Below are 27525 nucleotides of genomic sequence, written 5' to 3' on the forward strand. Positions count from 1 at the left end.
AGACGATCCCTTTTCTATGATGGATCGCATGATCGCTTACTATTATTTTCCTCTGTTGTAATCAACAGCTTTGCCTTGTCCATGTTTTTATGACTGTCATTGTCAAATGACAAGTGTATTCATTTCTGGTTCAGTCATTTCTGGCTCTTTAAGGCTCCACTGTTAACCTCTTGTGCTTTAGTTGTCAGTACTTTTTCCACACATTTTGGTTCTGTTTTTCATCTCTGGTCTGATTTGAATATCGTATTAACTTTACATGTCTTGTTGACATCTATCCAAAGTGGAATGAACTGGTCCATGGTACTTGCACATTTCCAGGTACACAGCATGAGTTCCATTATGGCAGCCGTCTCTGTTGCACAATGGTAAAACACTTGCCCAGCGCTTTGGCCTGTTTTTGTATCCTGGCCAGGGAGGATTGACTGGGTGCCAATCCTTAACTGCAGCCTCTGTTCACGCAGCAGTGAACAGTTGTTAACGATTTGGTGGGTCATATTCCTGGGATAAATTAGGATTATGGATCTGCCCAAAATGCGATGTGTGCTAGTGGCTTTTCAAGAATGTAAGAAATGTTGTATTATCTCATTTATTTGTATCCAGGTCATTCTCCCATTGGACATTGTGATAAGTTCTTGCTGTAGATCCCTTATCTGCAGTCGTGCACATTCCTCAATCTGTTGTTTGTTTAGAACTCCTTCCATCACTGTGTTTGAAAGTATAGTAATTTAAGAAGACTAAATCACACACCAAAGGATATGATGTTTTGGTCCGTCCTGGACCATTATCAAGTCGATTGTGATATAATTTAATTGTGATGTACAGTAATTTAACATAATGCAGTCGCCACTGGTGTCTTATGAGCATCTAATATTTTATCTTCTCGATGTTTGCCACATTTTGGTTTAAAATTGGGTTTAGTGATTCTGGCAAGTCCACTCTTCTTGCTGGTTGTGTGATAGATTGCCTCAAGAAGCGATTGTTCACTGACCCAATTTTGCTTTCCTTGTGTCGTCATCCTTGTGTAGTTTATTTCCTTCTTAGTTGTTTTCCCTTGTGATTAATATAGTACTGTACTTGTGGATTTCAAGTTTTTCCCTTACTCTCATTGCAAACGGAGCTGCCTTTTATACTATACTGTGTGTTCATTCAGTTTTCCTGTATTTTGTAATATTCTTCCCTGAACTTTTGCTATTTTTTGAGTGGGTTGTAGATGACCACTATCATTATTTGTCATGAATGCTGCCATGTCTAATGTGTAGTCCTATGGGTTACCTTTGAAAGTCCAGTGTAGCTCTTACAGCAGAGCTACACTATTTTAAACAAATTCTTCCCTACTGATGGTACAGTACTTGGTACTGTATTCTTAGTAATATTGTGTTTCCTTTTAAACATCAGTTTCATTTGTTATTGTGTTAAGAGCATAAGTCTGCCACTTTTTATTGTAGTTCTTGGCAAACTTTCATACTAATTGACTTCACTGGGTGCCTTTAGTGTCATGTCAGAGGTCAGGTAAGAATGATTGAGTGGTGTATATCGTGTGTACTGTAAAGGATTAAAGTTATTGAAGTACTGTATATGAAATCTGTTGCATGCTGATGTTAGCGCTTCTAGTAGCGAGAGATTGCAGTATGTAGACTAGTCGGAAATTGTTGCCAGGAAATACTGTTAATATATGTGAACAGAAAGGGTATGGTGAAAATGGAGAGAAGGAACTTGTTTGAAGTAAATGTGAAGGGATATATTGTACTAGAGAAAGATGATCAGTTTAAATACCTGGGATGTGTGCTGAGAGGAATTTGTAAAATAGAATTAGAGCAGTGTGTGTTAAGTAAGGAAAGTTGACCAAACCACACACTGGAAAGTGAAGGGACGACGGTGTTTCGATTCGTCCTGGACCATTCTCATTGTCGATTGACAATCGACTTGAGAGTGGTCCAGGACGGATCGAAACTTCGTCGTCCCTTCACTTTCTAGTGTGGTTTGGTCAACATATTTCAGCCACGTTATTGTGACTAATCGTCTGCAAGTAAGGAAAGTGGCTGGTGTGATGAATGACTTGGTAAGAAAATGTAGGTAATAATAGATTCAGCCAGAGAACTCTGTGAATAAGTTGTATACTGATCCTTACTGTCAACTTAGCGATGATAGTGTGGTATGAATGTGAAAAGTCTGAAGTGAGAGCATTAGGTATGGTTGATCTGAGGAGGATGTAGGAGACTAGGATATGGAATGAAGATGACAGAAAATTGGGGTTTGAAAAGCTTTAACTGCAACATTGAAGATTGTAACAATATAGTTTTAGCATTGTGAACATGGGTAAAATGATAGAATGGTGAATTGAAAATGTTTGGGAATTTGAAAGGGGGGAGAGGGAGGCCTGAAAGAAGGTGGGGGTAGACATGTAGAGGGAGTGTAATCACCCAATTGCGCCAGAGTTGAGCTTTAGTTGTTTGGTCCTGCCTGTCAATTTCAAGCAACTGGTTTATAGAATAAGAACCTCATTTGGATACTTCATTTCCACCTGTTTCCTTAGTCATGTACCACCCTTTCTAAATACTGCAGTTTGGCCTTGTCTCTTACCATAAGATTTTTGCACGTGGACTGCTATGTCTTTCATGTTCTTTTTTCTTCGTGATATGAGGTTTAATTTGTTTAGTCCTTCCCTGTAACATAATGTCTTGTCTGGTCTTATTTGTCACACATGGTATTCCTAATAGGAATTCTATCTTGTATTTTTCCCTTCAGTATACAAGCCTTCAGTATACAATACCTCCCTAAGCAGGTCATTCCTGATTCCAGCAGATACTCAAGTACTTTATTAGTTCACCGTACACTGTGCACTCGTGAGTGTGAATAACACGAAATGGTAAGGGTGAGGCCTGGGTGGAAACAGTTTGAGTTCAGAGTAAATTGGGGAAGGGATACTTAATAGAATAAGAAAGTGTGTGTGATAGTGACAGGAGAAACAGAAGAAATATGAAGCTGAAATATAGGGTAAGGGGGGAAGTTGGTGTAAACATTGCATGAAGCACTCTTTTAATTAAAGTGATCAGCTTCAGTTATATAGGGTGAGTTTATTTGCCCCCTCCCCCTTTTCCTGGAGTTGTTGTTAAAGCTCTCTATAGCTGTAGACGTGCCGGTCAGCTTCATCCATGCGCGGATGTTGTGTGAGTATTATTTCTGTTGCTAAGAACATTTGCGACTTCTCCATTACAAAGGCTGCTCTAAGTTTAGTCATATTTGTGGAATGTAGAATCTTCTTTAAAGTTATTTCTTTGTACTTTTAAATGCATGGCACTTTGTCATAAATCAACACACTTGTACTATTGTCTAAATTTTGAGTAAGAATTACCTCAAAATTGGGAAAGTATAGAATGTAAAACTTTATTATGGAAAACTTAGCCATATTTGTCTAGCTTTTCCAGCAATATATTTTTTTGTTACTAGTTCAAATACAGTAGTGCATTATTGCCTTTCATAAAACATCCAAGGAGATGGAGAAGCAGCCAATAACTTGCATGCTTCACAACTATAGCACGTTTCTTCCTGCCCCCCTCTTTCTCTCTTCTATCTCTCTTGCGCGCGACCTCTATTTGCTTATGTTATCTGTAAACCTTCGTGTAAACTTCCCTTTCCTCACACAGACTCGCCATCTTTATCTGCATTGCAGGTCAAGGGTAGGATGAAGCAGAACGTGGTATAGCCAGCTCAGCTGTTAGTGGGATTTTGGATAGTGAGTTTTGGACAATTTCGTAGGTAAAAACAGGACAAGTTTGCACCCTTACTTGGATATTAAATATATACTGTATACCAGAAAAAAAGCCCATGATGCTTGTCACTTTTTATTTAGATCATGTAATTAATGACTACAATAATACAAGGTTGTTGTTTTCCCCTCAATCTTGGCTCACTCTACCCTTGTCGGAACACCTCTGGACACTAATGGGCCTTCATTTGCGGCTGGTCGTTTGACCCCCATCGAATGATCGTAATTGATTGTTCAGCGAGAGGGTAGTCTGGAGTCTGGCGGGCAAACGAGTCTTACTCAAAACTTGCTTCCTGAAGACTCTAAAGGCCCAATCCAACTTGGGTATGTATGCGTTTTACTTTTATAAATGCTGTACTGTGTGTGTGTGTGTGTGTGTAATTATTTGTTGATGCATAATCTTCAGCTTTGATGATAGGTCTACGAATCTCTAGTAATGTATCATTTGCTTGTTAGAAAGTTATGTAATAAGCATGGTTTCCTTCCTTTTGTAGTTATATACTGTATATATAATACTATTTTAATTTAATTAAGCCCACATCATTATATCCAAGTTGAGAGTATAGTTTATTACAGTATATATACCTATCAAACTATAATATTTTTATACATCTCTCTCTGTTGTCTGTCAGTCTTTGTATGTTTTTTTCAATGTTAACATAGAGTATCATTCTGCTAAGGCATTTCTTTAACATAGGATATATTTGTAGTTTTTATGCACCTTTATTAAGTACAGTACTGTATGTGTTGGCACATTTAATTTTTCTCTTCTCTGTACTGAGATATTTTTACCCATAAAAAGTGGGTAACAGATTAATAATAATTACGAAGTTTATATTAGCAGTTAACATAAGCTACAATGTGTTATGTACTTAAAATGGAATTACAGAATGTCTTAAATGGTGTGCATATGCATAGGCATTATTTATTTTATATTTTTTGTAGTGTATTGGACAGTGTTTTTAGTGTTGCTCGGTTTGTTATGTAATAAAATATCGGGTGATGGACATACTTTACAAGGCATCTTAATATCTAAATGCTCTTGAAAAATTCAGGTATACAAATGCTTCACATTGTCATTTACGAAGTATGGTTAAATTTTCATCAAAATGATTTTGGTATAGGAATAATTAAAGTGGAGAAAAATGCTTAGAATAATTAACATTCTTTTGAGGTTTAGTATGTAGTGATAACACCTGCACCGATGGCAGCAGTATTAATATAAAGTTCAAAATGGGTTTATGTTTCCTATTTATTGAGACATGCAAATTTTTGTCCTAATGTTCTGAAGGTCACATGTCACTTCTACACAGATTTGTGGCTGGAGTTATCCTTAGAGAAAGAATCCCTGCATTTGAGAGAATGCTGTGGCGTGCTTGTCGGGGAAATGTTTTTCTTCGTCAAGCTGAAATTGACGATCCTTTGGAGGATCCAGCTTCCGTAAGTAGAGCATAAATTACTAATGTTATACATCACTGTACTATACAGTATTATGAGAGAAAATTTGAGATTATTCTTGTTTAGAATTTTGGGGATTACTTTTCTGACTCCCTAAAATAAAGATCTAACCACTAACATAACAGCAAACTTAGATGTCTATGGTGACAGTAGTTATATCCAGTGGCCGCTACAAAACTGTTTTTCTATGTATGGTAGGCGACTGTATCTATTGTGTTCCCTAGGTACTCACCTAGTTGTACTCGCCTAGTTGTGTTTGCGGGGGTTGAGCTCTGGCTCTTTGGTCCCGCCTCTCAACCGTCAATCAACAGGTGTAAAGATTCCTGAGCCTATCGGGCTCTGTCATATCTACACTTGAAACTGTGTATGGAGTCAGCCTCCACCACATCACCCCCTATGGTGGCTCAGTTTCAGTGTGACCCAGCAGGAATGGTGCTGCTTTCATTTACCTGTTGGATGAAAATTACCACTTGGTAAATTACCACTATTCTTGATACAGTAATAAGAATACAGTACAGTACTGTATATATAATGCAGCTAGCACTGATATGGTTATAAATTATTTTAGCCTATCCTTTAAATCTTGTATCTTGCCACATGAATTATATTATAAACAATGATAAGATTGGTAATTCTTTATTGATATGAATTTGCGTAAAACCATAGTAAAAGTATTACAAATGGAAAGAAAATATAATACAGTATATTCAGTGAGCAGTTATGACTTCATGCGAAACGTGTGGGGCTAGGACAAACTCTGTTAACTGGTTACGAGATTATTACACTCGCCAGAACTGCATAGTGGATTGTAATGGTGAATGAAAATGTAGCTAGTTACACGCAATGTATGTACAGTATAATAACAGCAATTTTTTTTTTCATAGAATATAATATGGTGTGCATGTTAGTGACACGAATATATTTGAGCAGTCCCATGTTTCACGCACTTTATTATACAGTATATATTCTCAAATGACACTATTCAATAATATTACTGTACAGCAAAAAATCAGAGAGAAAAATTCAGATATTGAAATACGTAGAAATTTCTTCATGTCAACACCCTCCCTATGCAGACCACTACGGAGTGATGGCTCCATGAACGCTCATGAATTGTGACATCATCTGACAATTTTCTTGCTTCTTCATGGCTAAAGTAAGCCACAGTTTTTTTTCACCATGATTAGGAAATGCATTTTAACAATATTAGAAGGGACAAAAATTTGTTGGAATTGTTTTTCCTTGTGCCCCAGGGTGTCGGCTATAAACAGAGATGCAGTGCAGGGGTTAACTCTGGGCAAAACTTTTAACTTGATTTTAGGTCAAAAGAGTATCACAACATCTAATCCTTGGAAACCTTTGGTGATTGCCTTCCCAACTGTTAATGCTTAACAGCACTTTAACCCTCCTGGCCAAGCTTATTGTAGCCTTCCTAAGACTTTCTACTAGTTCAGCTTCATGTTGCCGAATTTGGTGTTGTTCCCTGGTGTACTGTTAATCACTCAATTCCTGTATGCACTGTACATGCTAATTGGATTTTGGAAAAATGTTTTATTTTACTGATGCACGTGTCAATTAAATGTGGTGTAATGATATCTTGCTTTTACAGGGAGAGCAGGTCTACAAGTCTGTGTTCATCATCTTTTTCCAAGGTGATCATCTGAAAATGCGTGTCAAGAAGATCTGTGAAGGTTTCAGAGCCACCATGTACCCATGTCCCGAGGCTCCAGCTGACAGACGTGAAATGGCCATGGGAGTCAAAACGCGTCTAGATGATCTCAATACTGTAAGTAACTTGAATAAAAATGAAATGGGTATGGAAAATTGAGTAATATAGGTAAAGATGTTAATTAGATTATCATATGGGGAAACATTCATAGCGGCACCCCCATCATTTTTTACAACTATAGGTGTCGAGAGCTCTCCATGAATTGTGATTAAAAAATTATACTAAATTTTAAACTTGTTCCACGGACAGTAGTCATTTTCTCTACCATTTAATACTTTTGACCATTGTTGGTCAACCATTTGGTCACTTAACAAATCTCGATACTCTCTCCACTCTTATTTATTTGTACTGCACATTTTTCCATAACATTTTCAGTGATAATTCTGTATACAGTACTCTCACCACAAATATGTATATTAGGTTATCCATTTGTATTTTACTAATTCTTTAATTTTGTGTATTCAGTCTGTGCCGATCTCTCATCCTTACATTAGGATAGCCTCTACCACTCCTTTATGTGACCATCTAGCTGTCTCTTCCTATATTATTTTTCCTAACCAGTGTTTTCATTACATCAGCCAATTAAACACATGTTTACTATTCTCCAAAACACCCTTTTAGTTTCATCTGCATTTAAAAGGTCATAATCCTAACATTGTACATTTGAATCGTTGCAGGTGTTGAGTCAGACGCAAGACCACCGTCATCGAGTGTTGGTGTCAGCTGCACGAAATATCAGGGCGTGGATGATGAAGGTCTGGAAGATAAAAAGCATCTATCATACACTAAATATGTTTAACTTGGATGTGATTCAAAATGGCTTGATTGCTGAATGCTGGATTCCAGTTGCTAATCTAGAAGATGTGCAGTTAGCTCTTCGGCGAGGCACGGTGAGTAGCTACTTGTGTTTAGGTTGATAATGCATTACTGGATTATATTTTTCTTAGTTTTAAATTTTTAGGTATAATCTTCAGCTTTGTATACTCTTTATATACTTTGAATAATGGTATATTCATCATTAAATATTAGTTTTTTCATATCCTCAAAGCATCTTTGTCTTAATACTGCTAACAAAGGGTTGAAGAATGAATAAATTAAATATGGTTTGATATCATTCACAATCTTTTTAAGCTTTATTGGGAACAGTTTTTCTGCATTCTTTCCTTCTACAATTTCTTAAGTCTTTTGAAGTTTTCAATTATTAGCTTCAAAATATAGATCTGTTTCTGTATACTGTATTAGTGTTCATATAAAAAATTGTCATCAATTTCTTGCTTTTTACCGTATTCCTACTTGCATATCTAGTTTGCTTGAATTGCATTTTTACCACATTTGGAAGATTGGTTCATCTCAGAATTTTAAACCAGGCAAGCTCTATATATATATATGTATATTATATTATATTATATTGTATTATAATTTTTTTTTGTTAAAGGAAAAAAGTGGAAGCTTGCCTGCAATTCTAAATAGACTCAGCACTATAGAAGCACCACCGACATTTCACCGGACCAATAAATTCACCAAAGCATTCCAGGCTCTAATTGATTCGTATGGTGTGGCTACGTACCGAGAAATAAATCCAGGTTAGTAGTGCATTTTTAAGATTCTTTTAAATACAATGTACTGTATATAGAAGGATGCAAGAAAATAGAGAAGAGCAAAATAAATTTTGGAGAATGAGGTATGCAACCTGTTCTCTTGCTTAATGAGTCATGTTTGTATGTCAGAAAAATAGACTTGATCAGGTAATGTTTTTATACAATAATTATAAATAAAATTATACAATAAAACATTGCTAGTTCAACCCCTCTCATTTTGGCTTTTATAGCATGACAACATCCTGGTTGATTTGGAGCTATTCATTCATAATGTTTTTTCGAGTTATTTGGCTGTAGCAATCTTTCCTCTAGTGAAAAACATTTCTTGGACCACCTCTGCAAATTTAAAACCCTTATTGAACAATTTCTTCCAAAATAGATTCATTGCCCATGGCCCCAAAAATTTCTGTAGATAAAGATTTTCCATTACAACTAGCCATTTGATCTTTTTCTTCAACCCAGGCCCATTGACTTCCCATGACCAAAACATTTGGCTCAGGATATTCATTGACATACTGTTGAAACTAGTTTTAATTTGTTGTGGGGTCTCAATCATTTTCAGAATATCATTTCTGACATCTCCACCAATTGACATTTAAGCATTTAAATGTAAACATAGGCTACAGTGTGTTATATTTCATCAACACTTAATGTTAACAGTACACAGCACTGAATATACAATACACTGTAGAAGGTAGCGTGTCTACTTGATCATCTGCCAAGGAACCTCATTCTTCACTTCTTTCTCAGTTCCTGGAAAGCTTGTTTTGGGGCTTATCTTTTCTTATTACATTCAGATGCAAATATTACTCTATATCTACCATTAAAATTCTTTCAAATGTTTTTTTGTCAACAAAATTCAATAAGAATTTAAAGGCTTTGTATATTTTGAGGGTGTTTACATTCTCTGCACTGTATATCCATCCTTCTGTCCACCTGCCCGCCTGTCTGTAGCAACAGTTTGTTAAACCTTTTGACCCTCAAACATCCCACCCCCATCCCTCTCCCAGGAAATGTAGATGTTTATCTCTCAGAATGTTTGGTAATATGTTTATTGTTTGTGATGTGTGTATATGTATGTATTAATACGATGTACTGAACGGGGTGAGAATAGCTTGAGCTACCTCGTCCCTTTGTGTATTTTACCTCGATAAATTTATTTCAATTTCAAATCTCTCCCCCCTTCATTTGGGTGGAGATATCAAGTGAGCTACTGTGGTAAAGGTCCTATGAAGAATTGATCTTTGTGATTGGCATTATCAGTGCATCCCTATTTATTTGTATTTCAGTGCATCCCTATTTATTTGTATTTGTGTGCTTATTGGCAGAAGTGAAAAATGGTATATTTTAGGAAGTTTTAGGCTGATACTTCCCCCATCTTGTGTAATAGGTAGACAATTACGATGGATAAAAGCAGCCAGCTTATTACCCAAATCTAATTACTTGAACTAGAATGTATGCATATTTTATGCCGAATGGACATCAGAATATTAACTGGTGGCTTACAATAGCAGGCAAAAAGCACCGAGTGAGAAGATTATGCATGTGCTCACCTTGTGACGTTTTAGCTGCTAATGTAATTTGTTTGTCCACAGCACCCTACACCATCATAACCTTCCCATTCCTGTTTGCCATTATGTTTGGTGACCTTGGACACGGGATAATTATGGCACTGTTTGGAGGCTGGATGGTCTGGCGAGAGAAACCATTGTCGGCAAAGAAGACGGACAACGAGGTAATATATAACACTTCTTCAATAGATATACATATACGTTAATACTTTTTTTTACTTTAGATTTTAGTAATATTTAAGTGCATATATTTGCACAAGTAATTGCAATTTTGCCGATTCCTAATGGTAGTGCTGTATAACCATTTTCATGGACAATTTATTTACTAATATATATCCATGTCTTATGTGGGAAGTGAGAGATAAGGCCCTTAAAATTCATCCTTCTCTATGTTGGTACCCCTTTGTCTTGCCATTTCTTGATTTTCTAATTCTTTGTTATTGCTCTAGGAGGCGGCTTCCACCATCCTCTCATTTAAATGGTTTCAATCATCTACAACTTTTTACACCTTTAATTTATTAGCTTGAATCCATCTTCTCTTGTATTTAAAGTTGCAGGTCTAACAAAAATTTCCTCCATGACAACTTTGTTGATTGTCACAAGGGAGTATTCATATCTCCTGATTTCCTTCTATCTATTAACTTTTTGTACGTTTAAAGTTTCCATCTTCTCCTCCTCATAGTTCTAGTTTTTATTTCTGAAAGCCATTTGGTACCATGTCTTCATACCTTTTTGTTGCTGCTCGTGTGCTTCTTGTGATGTGAACATGTACAGTTGCTGGCTGTGTGTTAAAGAATGCACACACACACTCAACCTTGTATAACAATATACTCACCACAGTACAGTGTTATGTAAGGGTTGACTTTACCTATATATTTTGTTAAAAATCTCTCAAGGTATTTACAGATCAGATTGTGGTGTCATTTAATAAATAAATATCTTTTAAATAACATACGTTTTTTCATAAAACTGATGGTAATTTTTTCCACTTTAACCACTGTGATGCGCCAAGTTTATTGTGACATTTCCCTGTGCGCATAAAATCAAGTGTTCACAATTTTTTTTTCTTTGTAAAATGATAAATTCCCTTCCCTGAACACATACATGTAAAACATGTAAAAAATTTTTTAAAAATTTAACTTTGGCTGTGGGGATGTCGAGAAGGGGGCGTCACGAGCTCCCTGAGGCGGTTGCTCGCGCCATTCAAGCTCGCGCCGAGTTGCCACAGATATATTTTCAATTATTTGTTCTATGTAATTTCCAATGTGGTTTTATTTTGTTTGTTTTTTATCGTGTATGATGCATTTTTGTGTGTTTTACAATATGTATATAGTAAAACGTTCATAATGTTCCATGGAACTGTGATACATATCAGTAATGTGTCCATAATAAATATTTATTGTCACAATATTACTTGTTAAAAATTCACTAAAATTACAATGTACAGTGTCACACACTATTTACACAGTAACACACACAGTATTACACAGTACTTCGGAAGTGAGTGATAATCAACGAAGTAGTCCATGGTACACACCGCATCTTTGCTCTCATTGCACCAGGTACAAATAATTTTTTCGCTTCCTGTTTCTTTTATTCTGGGTACAAATAACGCACTCATGTACACCCTTGGCTTTAGTACCTGTAGGTGGTATGTAGCCAAGCTTTGAAGCGTAAGGTAGTCTTGAAAAGATTATAGAAAAAGGTCAATTTGTAAGGTAGCCTTGAAAAGATCACTTTGTAATGTCCCTCACTGGAAGAGATTGTCAACCAGGAAGAGATTCAGTCCATCTTTGATGTCTGGAACTTCTATCAAGATGAACATTGATAAATATATTTTACACAAGAATTTTGCAATACAAATACTACGGTAAAAATAAGTAAAAAGTTTTTATTTGGACATTCTCATTATAGATCTGGAACATCTTCTTTGGAGGACGGTATATTATTCTCTTGATGGGGCTCTTCTCCATGTACACCGGACTCATCTATAATGATGTCTTCTCCAAAGCAATCAACATCTTTGGATCCTCATGGCATGGAGCTTATAAGTAAGTTTTTCTTTTAAATAAATTTTTAATTTTTTTTTATACAAGTTGAATCTAATTCGTGCCTCATAACAGCAATTGATATGATGACAATTTCATGAAATATTAGATACAGTAGTACTCCTTTTGCCCCAAATGTATTCATAATCATACTGGCATTACAGTTCCTCCTCAAAATTTCCCTACTTCCCCCTCCAGCCTAAGGGTTGTATGCAGCGCATAAATTATTCAATGTGTATTGAATCTTGCAATGAATCAATATTGTTTTTCTTGTGGATTCATAGTGTTTACATAATTATGGTAAGCTCTCACAATTGCCTCTGAATAATTAATATTTGTGGTGATTTGGGTATTTGGCATACAAGATGTCTGTATACATTGCTTATGTATAATCCATCTGCTTCCTTCAGGCTCGTGTCCGTTAGTTTCTTCACATCAGTAATTATCGTATGTTCTTTGCAGTGCTTCTACCATTCATAGCAACAAAGAGCTAACATTAGATCCTGCCAATGTTGAACAGTATGACCAATACCCTTACCCATTTGGTCTGGACCCGATGTGGCAGTTGTCTACCAACAAGATCAACTTCTACAACTCGTACAAAATGAAGATCTCGATAATATTTGGAGTTATTCACATGATGTTTGGTGTTCTCCTTAGTGTCTGGAACCACAAGTAAGTCATGTTTCAAAATGCAATGATACATTTAATACAAAAATAGCAGAGAGCTTGTTCTATGTAAATTACACTCCTACAATTCCATGTTCTCTCTTTTCCCTTCAACAGGCTTGGATATAGAGTAACTTCTGTACTGCACACAGGTTTTTAAATGTACAGTATCATGATAAATGAATTGACAAAAGAAAAGAAAATTATAATACAGTACAATGCAGTAACAATAATATATATCTTGGGCTGCCTCGGCAACCTCATAGAGAGATGCAGCTCCGAATTACAAAATTACTCAAATTTATTATTCAATCTTGTTTTTTTATCATAAGATAATCATAGGACAAATAAGTCTAACATGTTTTAGCTATTGCTCCAGTTGCCCCACAATGGTTAGACTCTACTTAAACTTTATGGTGCTGATATTGCACAGCTTGAATTGTTTACAAACCATAGCAGACGTTTGATTACATAATCCTGAAAGCCCTAAGTTTTCCTGCTTGGTCATAGCAGTTGCTCAACGTGTTTGGTGCATCACTTTCTAGCCAATGTGACTGCATAGCTCAACCACACTAAAGGTCATTGATGCCATGCAAGATTGTTAGGATTTTGAAGGAGCCAAAGAGCTGTGTGGCGAAGATGAATATATTACAAGTGGCTAATATTACCCATAATATTATGAAGCGAGCTGTTCTAAAAGCAAGGGAAACAAAACTGAGTAGTGAGCTTGCATGGTGGTCTAAAGCACCCATTCTGTACTTTGAGTTGCTAACTGGAGCATAATTGATGCCACAATATCTGGTTCTGCTGAAAATATAATGGTGGTAATCTTGTTTATAGTAGTGGGGGGTGATGATGCTAATGGTGTGCTGCATGTTGATGTTTATAGTGCAAGATCTAGCTGTGCATCTGTGGTCATGATGGAGAGAATAGTTTCATATTAAATTAAGCAAATTTGATCCTGCAAGTTACTAAATCTAATGGACATGTTGGTATGGCAAGTTTTACCGATCAAATGCTAGTGGTGCGAGTGTTGTTCAGTGTGTAAGATGTTGATAAATATTTAACAATTTCTCAGAAGTTGTACTTTTGTATGTCGGGTGCTGCAACATTAGTGTCAAAATTAGTGTCATCTTTGAACTTGAATTTGGGTTGTGTAACTCTGCAGCTCGTACAATAACTAACATCATTTCTTTGTAAGTTTCTTTGTTAAATCTGTCATTAATTTTCCTTTCTTTTTCAGGTTCTTTGGCAATTCCAGAAATATTTACTGCGAGTTCATCCCCCAGCTACTATTTCTGACCTGCCTGTTTGTGTACCTGATACTACTAGTGTTCCATAAGTGGGTGTGGTATGGTGCCGGTGGGGATGTGTCCGTCAACCCTAATTGTGCACCTTCCATCCTCATTACTTTCATAAACATGGTAAGTTGCACAGTTAAAGTATAACTTAGCTTGCAGATAATAAAGCAAGGGTGTTTTGAACCATGCTCTAAACACCCTTTGTTTGGCGTTTGAAGCATGGTTCAAAATGCTTCAAATCCACTGCAAGGTATTAGATCAAATAATCAAGTACTGTATAGAATACCACATCTGGAGGCAAGAGAATTCACAACTGAGGAACATGGGTTCGGAGAGGGTGTGTGTGTGTGTGTGTGTGTGTGTGTGTGTGTGTGTGTGTGTGAGAGAGACTCAAGTTGCATGATAATGAATATGAAGGACTCGAGCATTGAAAAATGGTTTACTTCAATTTACTGCGTGTAAGAATTAGGCATTCCCAAGTGTGGCAAACCATACTGTCTAACAAACCATGCTTAGCTCAGCTTAGCTCAGTCGATTAAGGCAGTGTCTGGGATGCTCCTGGACGCAGGTTTGAATCCTCGTCACGGCCCTTGTGGATTTGTTCATGCTGTCTAAGCTCGTTGATCTGGACTATATGGGAAGGACCCCTCACTGGATAAGCCTGACATTTGGACAAGCATAATTCTTACCCAGGAAAATCTAAAAAGAGGACCATATTTGTAATTTTTTGTACCACAACCAACATTATTTGAATTTCCACACATACACTGTAAATAAAAAATATAATTAAAGAGAAGCTTCAGCTTGCCTTGTTGTAGTTTTTCTTTTTGATACTGTAGATCTTGAAATGTGTAGTTCTTGAAAATATGCGTAACCTGACTGGTTATCTGGATTTCTGTCCGGATATGGTGAAGTTTGGCAGGAAATTATCCGAACACGATTTTGCCTAGATAACCCAAATGTTTGACTTGGCAGAATTCAGATAAGAGAGTTCATACAGTATTTCATTGAATCTACCATATTAAAAAAAAAAATAATAATGAAACATCGTATGTGAAATAGTAAGTTGACATGATACTTTATATTTTTATTTTAAGCAAAGTAAATAACGAAATAAATTGTAATGATTGTTTTTCAGGTACTGGTGAAAGGTTATCAGGAGTCCAAAGAAGGTGAAGACTGCTCACCTTACATGTATGCTGGACAGTTTGGAATCCAGAGGTTCCTGCTTGTTGTTGCAATTATATGCGTTCCTTGGATGCTGTTTGCCAAGCCACTTCTTATGCACCGAATGAACAAGCGAAGACAGCTGGTATGAAATTCCTGTACTTTATTTTGTATTTAATGTTGTGTTTGTTGTGAAGTGGCTTTTAACCCTTAAATTGCTCGCCTCAACCAGAGTTGTTCTCTTGATGAAGCGTACGACCACAAAGGTTGGTTTAGGCTCATCACAAAATTTAAAACTGCCACACATACGTGGGGCTCACATTTGCTTTCTTGGACCTTCAGTAACCGTCCTCCCCCCCACCCCCCTATTTTGAAACAAAAATCCAGAGTCCCTCACTTTCCTGCTAGGGGATTTAGTAGTAAGATGAGGACCATGTCTGGTGCACTCAGACACTATCCAGTGTTTGAATGTGCAGGGTAGCCATACTAGGAGCCTAGTATGAGCATACCTCGGCCTACCTTGAGGTGCATGGTGGGATTGCCCACCGGGGCAGCGAAAGTGTTAAGCTTGGATGAGAAAAAGTGGTTTAATATATATTAAGTTTTAACTTTTGTCACTTGGAACTGTGCCTCAAAATTGTGGATAAAATGGGCTTCACTGCTATCTGTTTCACTGTAAACCTCAGTTTATGAACGCCCCTGTTTACTAACTTTTCCGGTTATGAACTCGATTTGTTCGGAAAAATTGAATTGGGATACGAACTTTACCTTGGGATGCGAGTTTGTTGATGCGCGTATGGCCGACCTAGCGCGTGGTGGCACGGCGATCGTGCCTCGGTTTACCAGTGTCTCGCGCCCAATGACTATCCCACCTGAATTCTTCGCAAGGATTTACAGTTTCTTTTTGGATTTTTGGCTATTTGACCATAAAAGTTATTATATATATCATCATGGGTCCCAAGAAAGCCAGTGGTAAGGTTCAAGGCAAGAAAACACGTGAGAATGACCATAGAGGAAAAACAAGAGATCATTCGTTAACATGAAAATGGTACACGTGTTGAACTAGCTTGGCAGTACAACAAATCTTGAGGGGGAAGGAGGAGGGGGCGGCAGTAGAGGATGTCCCTTCCTCATTAATTAAGAAAATGTGTGCAGTATGGGAAGAACTGCAAAGTTTTGCTGAAAAGAATCACCCAGAGAAAGCTGTAGTAGGCCGTTGCATTAATCTTTTTAATGACAATGTGATGCCTCACTACAGACAAGTGTTGCAAAGAAGGGAAAAATATCTTCAATGGAACGTTTCCTTGTGAGAAAATCAAGCCGTGAGCCACAACCAGACCCTAGTGGAATGCAGGCAAAACGCGCCAGAGAGTGCACTCCAGAGAAATCTTCACTGCCTGATGTTATAATGGAAGGGGACTCCCCTCCCAAACAGTATCACCTCTCCTCCTGACCATCTTCCATACGCCAACAGGAGTCATCAGCAAGGGTAAGTAATAATGTGAACATACTTTTGTAGTGAAGATTTGGGTGAATTAGGTATAAAATTTACTTTGTAGTGAAGTTTTTGGGGAGTCAGGAACGGATTAATCCATTTCCCACTATTTCTTATGGGGAAATTCGCTTCGGTTTACGAATTCTCGAGTTACGAACCGTCTCCAGAAACGGATTAAATTCTTAAACCGAGGTACCCCTGTATTTTCCAAAAATAAGAGTACAAGTGTGGAAAAATGGGTAAACGACTAAATTGGGGAAAAGAAATAAATGATGTCGAGTGAAAGGTAGAAATACAAAACCATAGATAGGGAAACTTGAAAAAAAAAAAACTTATCCAAATGGAGGCACTTAAAGATATTCACTAATAGAATAGTGTCAATCACAAAGAGAATAGGAAGGCTCAACCTTTCTGTTCTGAAAGGCTTTATAAATGAATTATAAAAAAAATAAATAAAAAAAAAGTTGTACACCCATGCTCTAATATGAATGTGCACTATTTTCTCTATCCCCTGACTTCATTAAAAAAAAATTTTCCACATTTTATAGCTACCCAAATACTGTAAATAGTTTTCTTTCACAGGTGATGCAGGCCAATGGGGGTGAGGGTATAGTGGAGGAAGGTGGTGGGGAGGCAACAGTAGCAGTGGCACCAGAGCATGACATGGGTGAAATATGTATTCACCAAGGCATCCACACCATTGAATACGTCTTGGGCTCGGTGTCACATACTGCCTCCTATCTTCGACTCTGGGCACTGTCTTTAGCTCATGCACGTAAGTGACTCTACTGCATGTAGCTTACAAACATTTTGCCCACGCATTTATTTTGGATAAAGTGTTATAACCTCTAAGCAAAAATGTACAGTTACCAGGTAATTGTAGAGCAAATTTGTCATTATTATTCTGGACAGGTTCTTTGAATCCTCAACACTACCCTCATCGCTTGTATTTCTGTAATTTCTTAGGCTAATTTTCATATTTAAAATTTTGATCTATTTTGTAAATTTTATGTGCTAATGTCGAATCATTAATAAATCAATCAATATTACAGAATTGAGTGAAGTACTGTGGGGAATGGTGCTGCGCAGTGGACTTACAGCTGGAGGAGATGGTGTGGGTGGAGGCATACTCACGTTTGTGATCTTTGCTTTTTGGGCAACACTGACTGTTGCCATTCTTGTACTGATGGAAGGTCTCTCTGCTTTCCTTCATACTCTTCGATTGCACTGGTACGTTGCTTCTTTCATCTGAATGTCTAAATTATTCTTGGTGTGATGCCAAGCTTGATGAAGGGATGTGGTGACCCTACTGTTTCACTATATGGCACAATCACTTTTGCATTTTCTATGTATTTAGGAGGGGAGATTAGGCTGGATACCCAGCTTCATCAAAATTTCCTCCTACAGAATACAAAATTAGCCTCAATATCAATAAAGATTGTGTTAATTTCTCATTTTTTCTCCATTGTACCTCCCCATCCCTCAATAGTGGGGAATGAGGTAATAATAATGAAAGTAATGGTGATCTCTGGAGGTTATATTCTTAACTACACGAGGGATTTCTAATAGAACTTTGCCGAAGTGGGATAAAAATCAACAGATTGATGCATCATTACCAAGTCAGTGTAGCAAGTACTAGTACTGGTAATAGATTACTTGAAGCAGTAAATTAGAAGGGGCTCATCAATAACAAGATTTTAATACAAGAAATAAAAGAAATTCAGCTTTGCAATGTAAAATTAAAAGTAATTGTAGTATGTAAATGTGATTTGCTTTGAGGCTTTGTGACTGACTAAGCTACCTGTCTAGCATTGTGAACATCTTTACCAGCATTGTGTTCACTGATATCTGAACCCCAATGTACAGAGTCTTTATCACACTCTTCTGTAATACTATCATCGCTAAATAATAGCAGTTACATATATATTTTGACATTTCAAGTAATGTTGTGGTCACAAGCTAAACAGCAGTGCTGTTAGCTCATGCTGCATTTGCCAGCCTTGGTTGCTCACTCGGTACTGAGACCTTCTTACCCGGGAATGGTATCATCTTATCTTGAGGTTATCTCGATGATTTCGGGGCTTAGCGTCCCCATGGCCCGGTCCTCGACCAGACTTCCTTTTTGTTACACACCCCCAGGAAGCAGCCTCTAGCTGCTGTCTTAATTCCCAGGTACCTATTTACTGCTAGGTGAACAGGGGCATCAGAGTGAAAGAAACTCTGCCCATTTGGTTCTACCTCCACCAGGGATCTAACCAGGAACCTCAGGACTATGAATCCGAAGCGCTGTCCAATCGACTGTCAGGCCCCTGGTACTCATGGTATCCCTGGTACTTTTAAATCTTACACAGTACTTTAAAACGTAAACACTGACCCCTCGGCTTATGAATGCCCCTCTTTACGAACTTTTCACGTTACGAGCCAAATTTCTTCATAAAATCCGAATTGGGTTACGAACTTTGCCTCGGGGAAATGGTTTATTGATGCGTATAACCGACCTAGCACATGGTGGTACAGCGACCGCGCCTCAGTTTACCAGTGCCTTCCGCCTAGTGAAAGTCACGCCTGAATTCTTTGTAAAGAATTTGTGTTTCTCGGACTTTTGGGTATTTGAACATAAGTTATTATTATATATCTCGCCATGGGTCCCAAGAAAGTCAGTGGTAAGATTCAATCATTAAATTGTGGCCTGAATGTTTTAGAACTAGACTTTCAGGGGTTTGAGCCTGAACCTGAAGTGCCTATTGTTGAGGAAATTGTTATTCTGGGCTGGAAATTGGGCTTGGAGTTGGATGGTGCTGATGTGGAGGAGTTCATGGAGGAACACAGCGAAGAACTCCTAGCCCTTCACAAGGAGCAGCAACAGAAGATAGCTGAGGAGAGGTCTTCAGGGGAGGAGGAAGCCGTACAGAATGTCCCTTCCTCAACAATTAGGAAGTGGTGTAGACTGTGGGAAGATATGTAAACTTTTGTTGAAATAACTCGCCCAGAGCAAGCTGTAGTATGCCATGACATTAACCTTTTATTGATAGTGATGCCTCGCTACAGACAAGTGTTACAATGAAGGGAAAACAATCCTCTATGGATAGATTTTTAGTGAAAAAATCAAGTAATGAGCCACAAGCAGATCCTAGTTGTATGCAGGCAAAACGTGCCAGTGTGTGTACCCCAGAGAAGTCATCACTGCCTGATGTTATAATGGAAGGGGACTCCCCTTTCAAAGACTAACCCCTCTTCTCCTCCCCCCCTCCTCACCGTCTTCCATACGCCAACAAGTCATCAGTAAAGGTCAGCAATAACTTGTACATACTTTAGTACTGAAGATTTGGGTGAATTAGGTATAAAATTAACTTGAAAGATAATTTTTTTGGGAGTGTGGAACGGATTAATTCAATTTACATTATTTCTTATGGGAAAATTGGCCTCGGTTTATGAATTTTCAGCTTACGAACCCTCTCTGGGAACGGATTAAATTCGTAAGCTGAGGTACCAGCGGGAGCCGGTCGGCCGAGCGGACAGCACGCTGGACTTGTGATCCTGTGGTCCCGGGTTCGATCCCGGGCGCTGGCGAGAAACGATGGGCAGAGTTTTTCACCCTATGCCCCTGTTACCTAGCAGTAAAATAGGTACCTGGGTGTTAGTCAGCTGTCACGGGCTGCTTCCTGGAGGTGGAGGCCTGGTCGAGGACCGGGCCACGGGGGCATTAAAGCCCCGAAATCATCTCAAAATAACCTCTCAAGATAACCACTGTATATACGATGTGCTTACTTCAGAGCCTACATAATGTCGTGTAGCCATAGCACACTGCTGTCTAATAATAATTCACCCACAAGACCATCATTCTTATTTTGCCATATGTTCGTGCTGCCTCGAGCAGGGCAATGCATACTTTTTTATTAGTACCGTACTGTATATATAATATTAATGTTACACTCGAGATGCGGAAATTCTTTGAATATGTGGTGCATGGAACTTTACAATACAATTATAGCCCTCTTAAGAGTTTGTTCCTGTGCCTTAACAAACTGAACTTAAAATATTACCAAGCCAGTACAGAAATCACACTTTTATTGATTTGTGCTAGAGTTACTGGTACTGTACGGTATTTTTGGCATGGCATCACCATGGTTTCCTTTCAAAGATGGTATCATGCACTTCAGGTATTACATTTTGGTACATCAAAAATTGTCTAAAAATATTTTATTTACAATATAAGTTTTGTATCAAGTCACTGAGTTCTCAAATTTTTGCAGGGTGGAGTTCCAGAGCAAGTTCTATGGAGGCATTGGTTATCCTTTTGTTCCATTCGCCTTTGAAACTATTCTTGATCAAGCTGAAAATGCTGTGGTTGAACAGTAAGGTGAGAAACTTTGTGGAAACTAAGCTACAGGGCTTAAATATTTGGTTAATATACCTTTTCAGAGGGTGTTAGAGTGCAGCCCATCACTTGAGTAAATGGGTTAATAACATATTTACCGTGTTCCTGTCAGCAAGCACTCCTAGATCTTTGTGGGGTGTTTTCATTATACCAGTGTTCGTTTCATGTTGATATTTATTAGGTACATTATACTGTAGCTGCTGTAACCAGATAAGGGTTATATATTGATGGGCTGCCAGTGATGAAAGTTGTTCTTAGACATGTCAAATATTGTAAAGTTTGAAAATTACCAAAATCATATTTGCATATTCATGTCTTCTTGTTGTGCAGTATTAGTTATATTCATTTCACTGTAAAAATATCTACCCGTAATTTCAATGATTTTTAAATGCAAGTTTAATGTCAAATATTTATCGGCAGATTAATAAATGTATGACGACTAAAAGGATGCAGAGAAAATTAGCAGAAGCTATGAATTTCAGGCACATTTTGAGCACTGAAATGCCAATTTAATTATTTTAAAATATAATATAGACTAAGTAATAAAAGGCTGCAGAAATACTTCAGACAAATAACATAGTAATTTGGAAGAGATAAATTCCATTTTACAAACTGGACAAAGTATAATACTTGAACATTTTTTTTTTTTTAAGTTTTGTTTTTTAGTAGCACTGGTTATTGTTTTCATGTATAATTCTTTGAAAAACTGGACTGTAGAATTTAAATTAGGATAAATATTTCCAATCTTTTGAAAACACCTTTTGTCAAGGGACACTTTTTGGAGCCTTCTTCAGAGATGCTCAAGTGACATTCGTAAGACATTTTGAATTCACAATAGACACTGATTTAAGGGCATGCCTAAAGAAAACCTAAAAGGCACACTTGTAGACGATGTTGTTACATGTTCCTCAAAATCTGATTGTTGTGCAGTATTTCTGTAAGTAGAATCGCAAGTAAATGTGTACTCTCTATATATCATACACGCTTATTTGTGCACACAGTATGTTTATACATTATGTACAATGTTTAGTTCTAAACTTGCTTGTGGCTTAATCCCTACACTTTGGCTTTTTATTTTAAATTTATTGAACAATTTATGGCACTTACTGGAAAAGTAAACATAAAATTCTAAGTGCTTGACAGAAATGGTGATTTACCTCCAGAGTGTCCTCCCCAAATATGCAAGTGAAAGAATTATAATAAGAAATAAATTTCTCCGTAAAAAAGTACAGTGCAGTATTTAGAAAATATCAATTGTTTTATAAATTTACTGGAAGAAAAAACAATTACTGTACTTGCTATTCTTTGGATATCTGAACATAAATAAATATTGCAGCTGCCAATCTGGCCCTGCTTCTCTACCACAATTCGTAAACTCTCTTGTTCTGTTTACCACCACCTCAAAATTGCTAAATCATTCACTATTTCTTAAATGATACAAAAATAGTGAAGGTCAATAAGTAATCAATGAATATCTTGTTTGAGTAGACTATGGGGTTGCCAGGCATTGACAGTGATACAGCAGCATAACATGCTCGCTCCAAACACTGTTGGCACGGAGGGCCGAAATTATTTTTCATAACATGGCCTCGTTCCCGGAGACTTATATTGTTGAGAGTATCTATGGTACTGTTGCTGAATTGTGGTCAAATTTTCCTGCATGCTAAACAACCAGGTATGGCAGCCATATACAGTGCATAATTGAAATAAACATCTCTGATGTGAACCAAAGCACAAGGTTTAATGAACTTTATTTTATGTTCTGTGCTCTATATTTATACTGTACTTAAAGATTTATGACTGCCAAAATTGTGCAAAGGAATTGTCTGCCCAAAGTAAAATCATCTCTGGATATCTTTGTAATTTTTAAGTATCTACAAGTTGCTTGTGCTTTTTGTATTGCTGTAGTCTTGTTAATAGTATTTGTCAAAAGAGTACAGTAGATGTACGTTGAATTAATAGTTTGTCTAGTTTTGCATTAATTTGATTAATAAATGTAGTCTAAATAGTTTCTTTTGAGTACTGCTCTGGTTTTACCACTTTGAAGTTGGTGATATTCCTTATAGTATTTGGTTTTTAGAATTTTGCATTTCAGTGCACTGTGTTGGTAAATTTTCCTGCCTGAAATTACGCCAGATACATTCTTAGTGTTACATAGGCCTTCCTGTGTGTTTTAAGGTTTTTTTATTATTTAATAATATTGATAAATGAATTGAAAACATGTTTTAATTTAAATAATACTAGAAAAGCATACTAAATGTTTGTTAAAGAAATTAAACAAATTTGAAGCACTATAACATGTGTGTATCTTGCAGTACAGTATTCTTTATTATACAGATGAACATGTAATTGAAATTGCTTGTATTATTTTTATATTTTCAAGAGTGAATGTTTTAATGAAAGTACAGTACAGTAGTTTTTAGTGTTGTGGTTGGTCTTTTTAACTAAGGCATCGCTCTAAAATAATCTGTATCGTAATAAATTCTTGACACAGGAGGTTTTTTTTTTATGCCAGTCTAAAATACTTCCACATAATGATATTAGTATTGCTTAATATGGAATAATTATAAGTTAGATCATGATTGCTTCACTCTATCCAGCATTAAATTGGGGTTTTCAGCTTTTAGAGATTAATGGTACTGTATTAAATTAATAATAATTTGCTTTGGGGAAAGTTGGACAAATTATTTGGTTCCCCACTAAGTGAAATTAAGAGATTAAATGTTTGATTCTCTAATGATTAGTGAGTGAATCACTTACTTTGTGATTAGCAAATGCATTGTTTGGGTCCCTGGATAGAGAAGTTTGTTTTTCTACCCAACGGTAAATGAATTGACACAAAATTTCCTCTTCTCATTGCAAGGCATTCATCGTTTTATTTCCATTTTCTCAAGTGTAATCCTAGAAGTTTCCTGGTGTTATCTGCAATCCTCATTATCCTGAACACTATTAACCTGTCCTGTTAACTTTCCTGGAAAACTGTTGTTTTCTTTGCTTAGTACAATATGTTGTGTAATGGTGGATTTTAGTATGTCTTTAGTCTAATAGCAAGATTATACGGCACTAATGATGGTCAGTATTCTCACCTATTATCCAGAAATGATGGCAACTATTGGTAGAACATGCAAACGTGGACCATTGTACCAGAAAATGAACCATGTTTTTGTACTATTGAGTTTTGTTGAGGTCATGAAAAGGCAACAACCAAACCTGAACATTACTAGGCCTAGAATACCACTATGCATGAACTAAATTAGGTCTTCAGATATTTGGTCCAGTTTCTTATTTTGGCCGGGACAGTTTACGTTTCATGGTTTATTTTGTAACTTTTTGAATGACATTAGGAGTACAGTATTACAAAAGTACAAAACGTGATGTGTTTTGGCATGCAACGGTTCATTTTTGTACATTTTGCCAATAGTTGCACATTTAGCCAATAGTTGTACATTTAGCCAATAGTTGCTATAAGTACTACTATCACTTTTGGAGGCTGGGTCGAAATATTCTGCGTGTACGTATCATTCTCTTCATGTAATTGCTGTAGTAGCTTCCTTACATTAAATTAACACCCACCACTTGGCTAGAATGTGACACACTGTAGTACAGTATATATGTTTGGTACATTTATAAAACAAAGTAAGCAAAAATCTATTTTTTTATTTCTTTCTGGGTATGAATATTAATATCGTTTCCTAACATGGCATGAAATTTTGAGAAGGGTGTCCTAGTCAAAGGCTCAGGGTAGCAGCAACACAAGTCTGTCGAACCAAAGCAAAAACCTTGACATCATAAACGCTAAATGAAATTTTTTTTTTTTATTGTTAATGTTTCCAAATGTAAAATTCAATTGTTATTATGAATGGAAGTACAGTACAAGATATTTTAGTGAATTGAATAATACAATTTAGCAAAGTAACTTCTAATTATACAATATAATCATTGAGTAAGCATGTGTTCATTAGTATTTTATTATTTATCAAGTAAGCTGTTCCTTATAAAATATAATTCAAACTTCAGACTTGTTAGATTATTCAAACATACATGTACCAACATATACACACTGTGCATGTTGGTACACAACTGTACACACACATTGTATGTACTGTGTGTGTATTATATATAATCACAGATAAATATATACATACATATATACACACACTACGCATGTGCACGCACGCGCACATACAAAATTGATTTGTGTGTAAAGTTGTTAGTTCCATATTATTCAAAGTAAAAATTTAGGAAAATAAGGAATACATATTGTAACCAAAGATACCCATATATGGTATGTCAGCCAATGTCTTAGAATAGTAACTTCTATCTCATGGTGAATATTTTCTTGGTGGGCTTCCATCATCAGCTTAAATTTTTCTTTTTGTCTCGAACTAGTTAAAATGATTGAAAATACACACCTAATGTTGTTCGTTAAAAAGTATTCATTTATATGATGCTGCGTTCCTGGTCTTAGTTGGGAGAAATTGCAGCATATTATGGCCATATATCATCTTGATTTAATTATTGAAATTTATAGATTTATCATTTCAACAATTTCCACTGTTTACCTAGTGTAAAGAATTTATTGATGTCGTGTATATTTAAAGCTATGAGACAAGGCAACATTTCAAGCTACACTGCTATTTATAACTTGCTTAAATATATAGAGATCGTAATATGCTGAAAGTAATCTCAACTGTGGCTTATTAGAGCAGAATGAATTATTATTGTATTCACTGATCTTGTTTATGGTATAATCTCTCATCATAGTATTGGCACTTGATAAACCTGGTTTTACTTGTATTTGAATAAATTTAGTTTGAAAAATAATGGTTAATTATTTTCCTTATGTATGGGTTTTGAGGTAGACACCATTAGAAGTACTCAATAATGTAGTAGTATATCTCTTACAGTAGGGGATTCCATGGGGTTTCATATAATTTCATAAAAGTTTTTCATTATCTTGAGCTCATCATATTGACATGAAACTAACATTTATGCATGATAAAATAGTTTTGTAATTTTTACATTGGGCCCAGACAAATTTAAAAATTTTATATTATGTAAGAAATCCTTTGTGCAAAATATGATTTTGTCTTTTTAGAAATGTATGGCCTGTAAAATATCTTTTCAAACTAAAGGGCAAGAATCTGACCAAGTGTGCCCTAATTCTTGTGTATGAACATTAAAGAAATTACACTACTCAAAGCAGTGAGGCTTTGGACTCTCATCCCAACAAGGCCTACTGCATAGCAAATGGTGGTATTGTTCTCTTTTAGAACAGTCCCAGAAAACACTGATACTTGGGGTGGCATACTGTTTTATATGCCTTCCTCCTGCCACCATAATAAGGGACATGAAAAAGTCTCTGCCTAAGTTACAAATTGGTCACTTAAATGAACTTACACCTGCACCTTACTGTCAGAGCTGCATTGTCTCACTAATACTTGCATACTTTGTTGAAAGTTCTGAAAATCATGAGCAGAAATCTTGCTTTCCCAATGTTTTATTGTTTCATAAAATCCTGAATGAATCTGACACCTTTGACATTGCTTGTCTTCTATATTTTAGATTACAAAAGATTTAAGAATTTTGTTAATATTCTGAAACAAACCATGTTAAATAGTTTTCCATTCTTGGTAACCTCTCTTTTGACAATCTGCTAATTGAAAATGAAGTTAGCACCACTGCCTGAGGCTCCTCAAGGGTTTTGCCTATGCCATGATAATGGGGCTCGCCTTTGACACCCTGGGGTTATGGGTTAGCAGGGGGGGGTGTCTTTGGCCCGTCTCCTGCCCTTTTTCCCTGCATTGTACGTGCAAAGAAATGTAAGGTACTTGTTAGGATCATTTGACCATCGGAGGCGGAATTGGATTTGAATGTCCATGCCGGGGGGAGAAAGGCCTCTGCATTGGTGTTGTAGAATGTTCAATCCACTAGGACTTGCCCTGTTGAAAAGGTGGAACACTGCTTGGGATGATGTGAGCTTTTTCCCGTAGTTGCATTGGTAGGTGGTATCCCTTGGCTCCAAGAACCAAATGTTGACAAACAGAATGCATATGCTAAATGAATTTGTTTCTCAAACTCAGGCTCGTGGGGCAGATGACCAGGCCCAAAGTCTGGTTGAGAATTGCTTTGTAGGGTTTAGACCTGGGTTCATCTTTGATTCATCCTATTGATCCTCTCCATTCCCAGCCTTATCAAGGATGACTCCAGGAATCACTCCTAGAGTGATTCAATCTTTGGTTGTTCATTTGCATTCTTTGCTGCGCTTGCCCTGACCTTTGTACTGGGAACCACAGCACCATTCTTTCTGTTGATCACATAAATTTCCCTTAACTGTTGAGTGCA

The 27525-nt window shown here is 36.8% G+C and overlaps 1 protein-coding gene across 5 annotated transcripts in view; it reads left to right on the top strand.

Moving 5' to 3' along the window:
* Nucleotides 1-27525, top strand: part of LOC123755042 (V-type proton ATPase 116 kDa subunit a 1) — a 61700-nt gene that overhangs the window by 25060 nt on the left and 9115 nt on the right. For 2 of the 5 annotated variants that reach the window (XR_011229852.1, XM_069332815.1), the window contains exons 6-17: nucleotides 5080-5206; nucleotides 6834-7010; nucleotides 7631-7843; nucleotides 8389-8536; nucleotides 10147-10286; nucleotides 12037-12173; nucleotides 12633-12845; nucleotides 14083-14263; nucleotides 15279-15452; nucleotides 17385-17577; nucleotides 17855-18032; nucleotides 21056-21162. Coding sequence is in view for 4 of the 5 variants with exons in the window: in XM_069332815.1 (XP_069188916.1) it covers nucleotides 5080-5206; nucleotides 6834-7010; nucleotides 7631-7843; nucleotides 8389-8536; nucleotides 10147-10286; nucleotides 12037-12173; nucleotides 12633-12845; nucleotides 14083-14263; nucleotides 15279-15452; nucleotides 17385-17577; nucleotides 17855-18032; nucleotides 21056-21161 (1987 nt within the window). In the remaining variant the exon portion in view is untranslated. Of the gene's footprint in view, nucleotides 1-4004; nucleotides 4091-5079; nucleotides 5207-6833; nucleotides 7011-7630; nucleotides 7844-8388; nucleotides 8537-10146; nucleotides 10287-12036; nucleotides 12174-12632; nucleotides 12846-14082; nucleotides 14264-15278; nucleotides 15453-17384; nucleotides 17578-17854; nucleotides 18033-21055; nucleotides 26005-27525 lie in introns of those variants that run through there. The other 3 variants (XM_045737489.2, XM_045737490.2, XM_045737491.2) reach the window with 2 other exon arrangements.

This window comes from Procambarus clarkii, chromosome 28, assembly GCF_040958095.1.
Source record: "Procambarus clarkii isolate CNS0578487 chromosome 28, FALCON_Pclarkii_2.0, whole genome shotgun sequence".
NCBI classification, from domain to species: domain Eukaryota; kingdom Metazoa; phylum Arthropoda; class Malacostraca; order Decapoda; family Cambaridae; genus Procambarus; species Procambarus clarkii.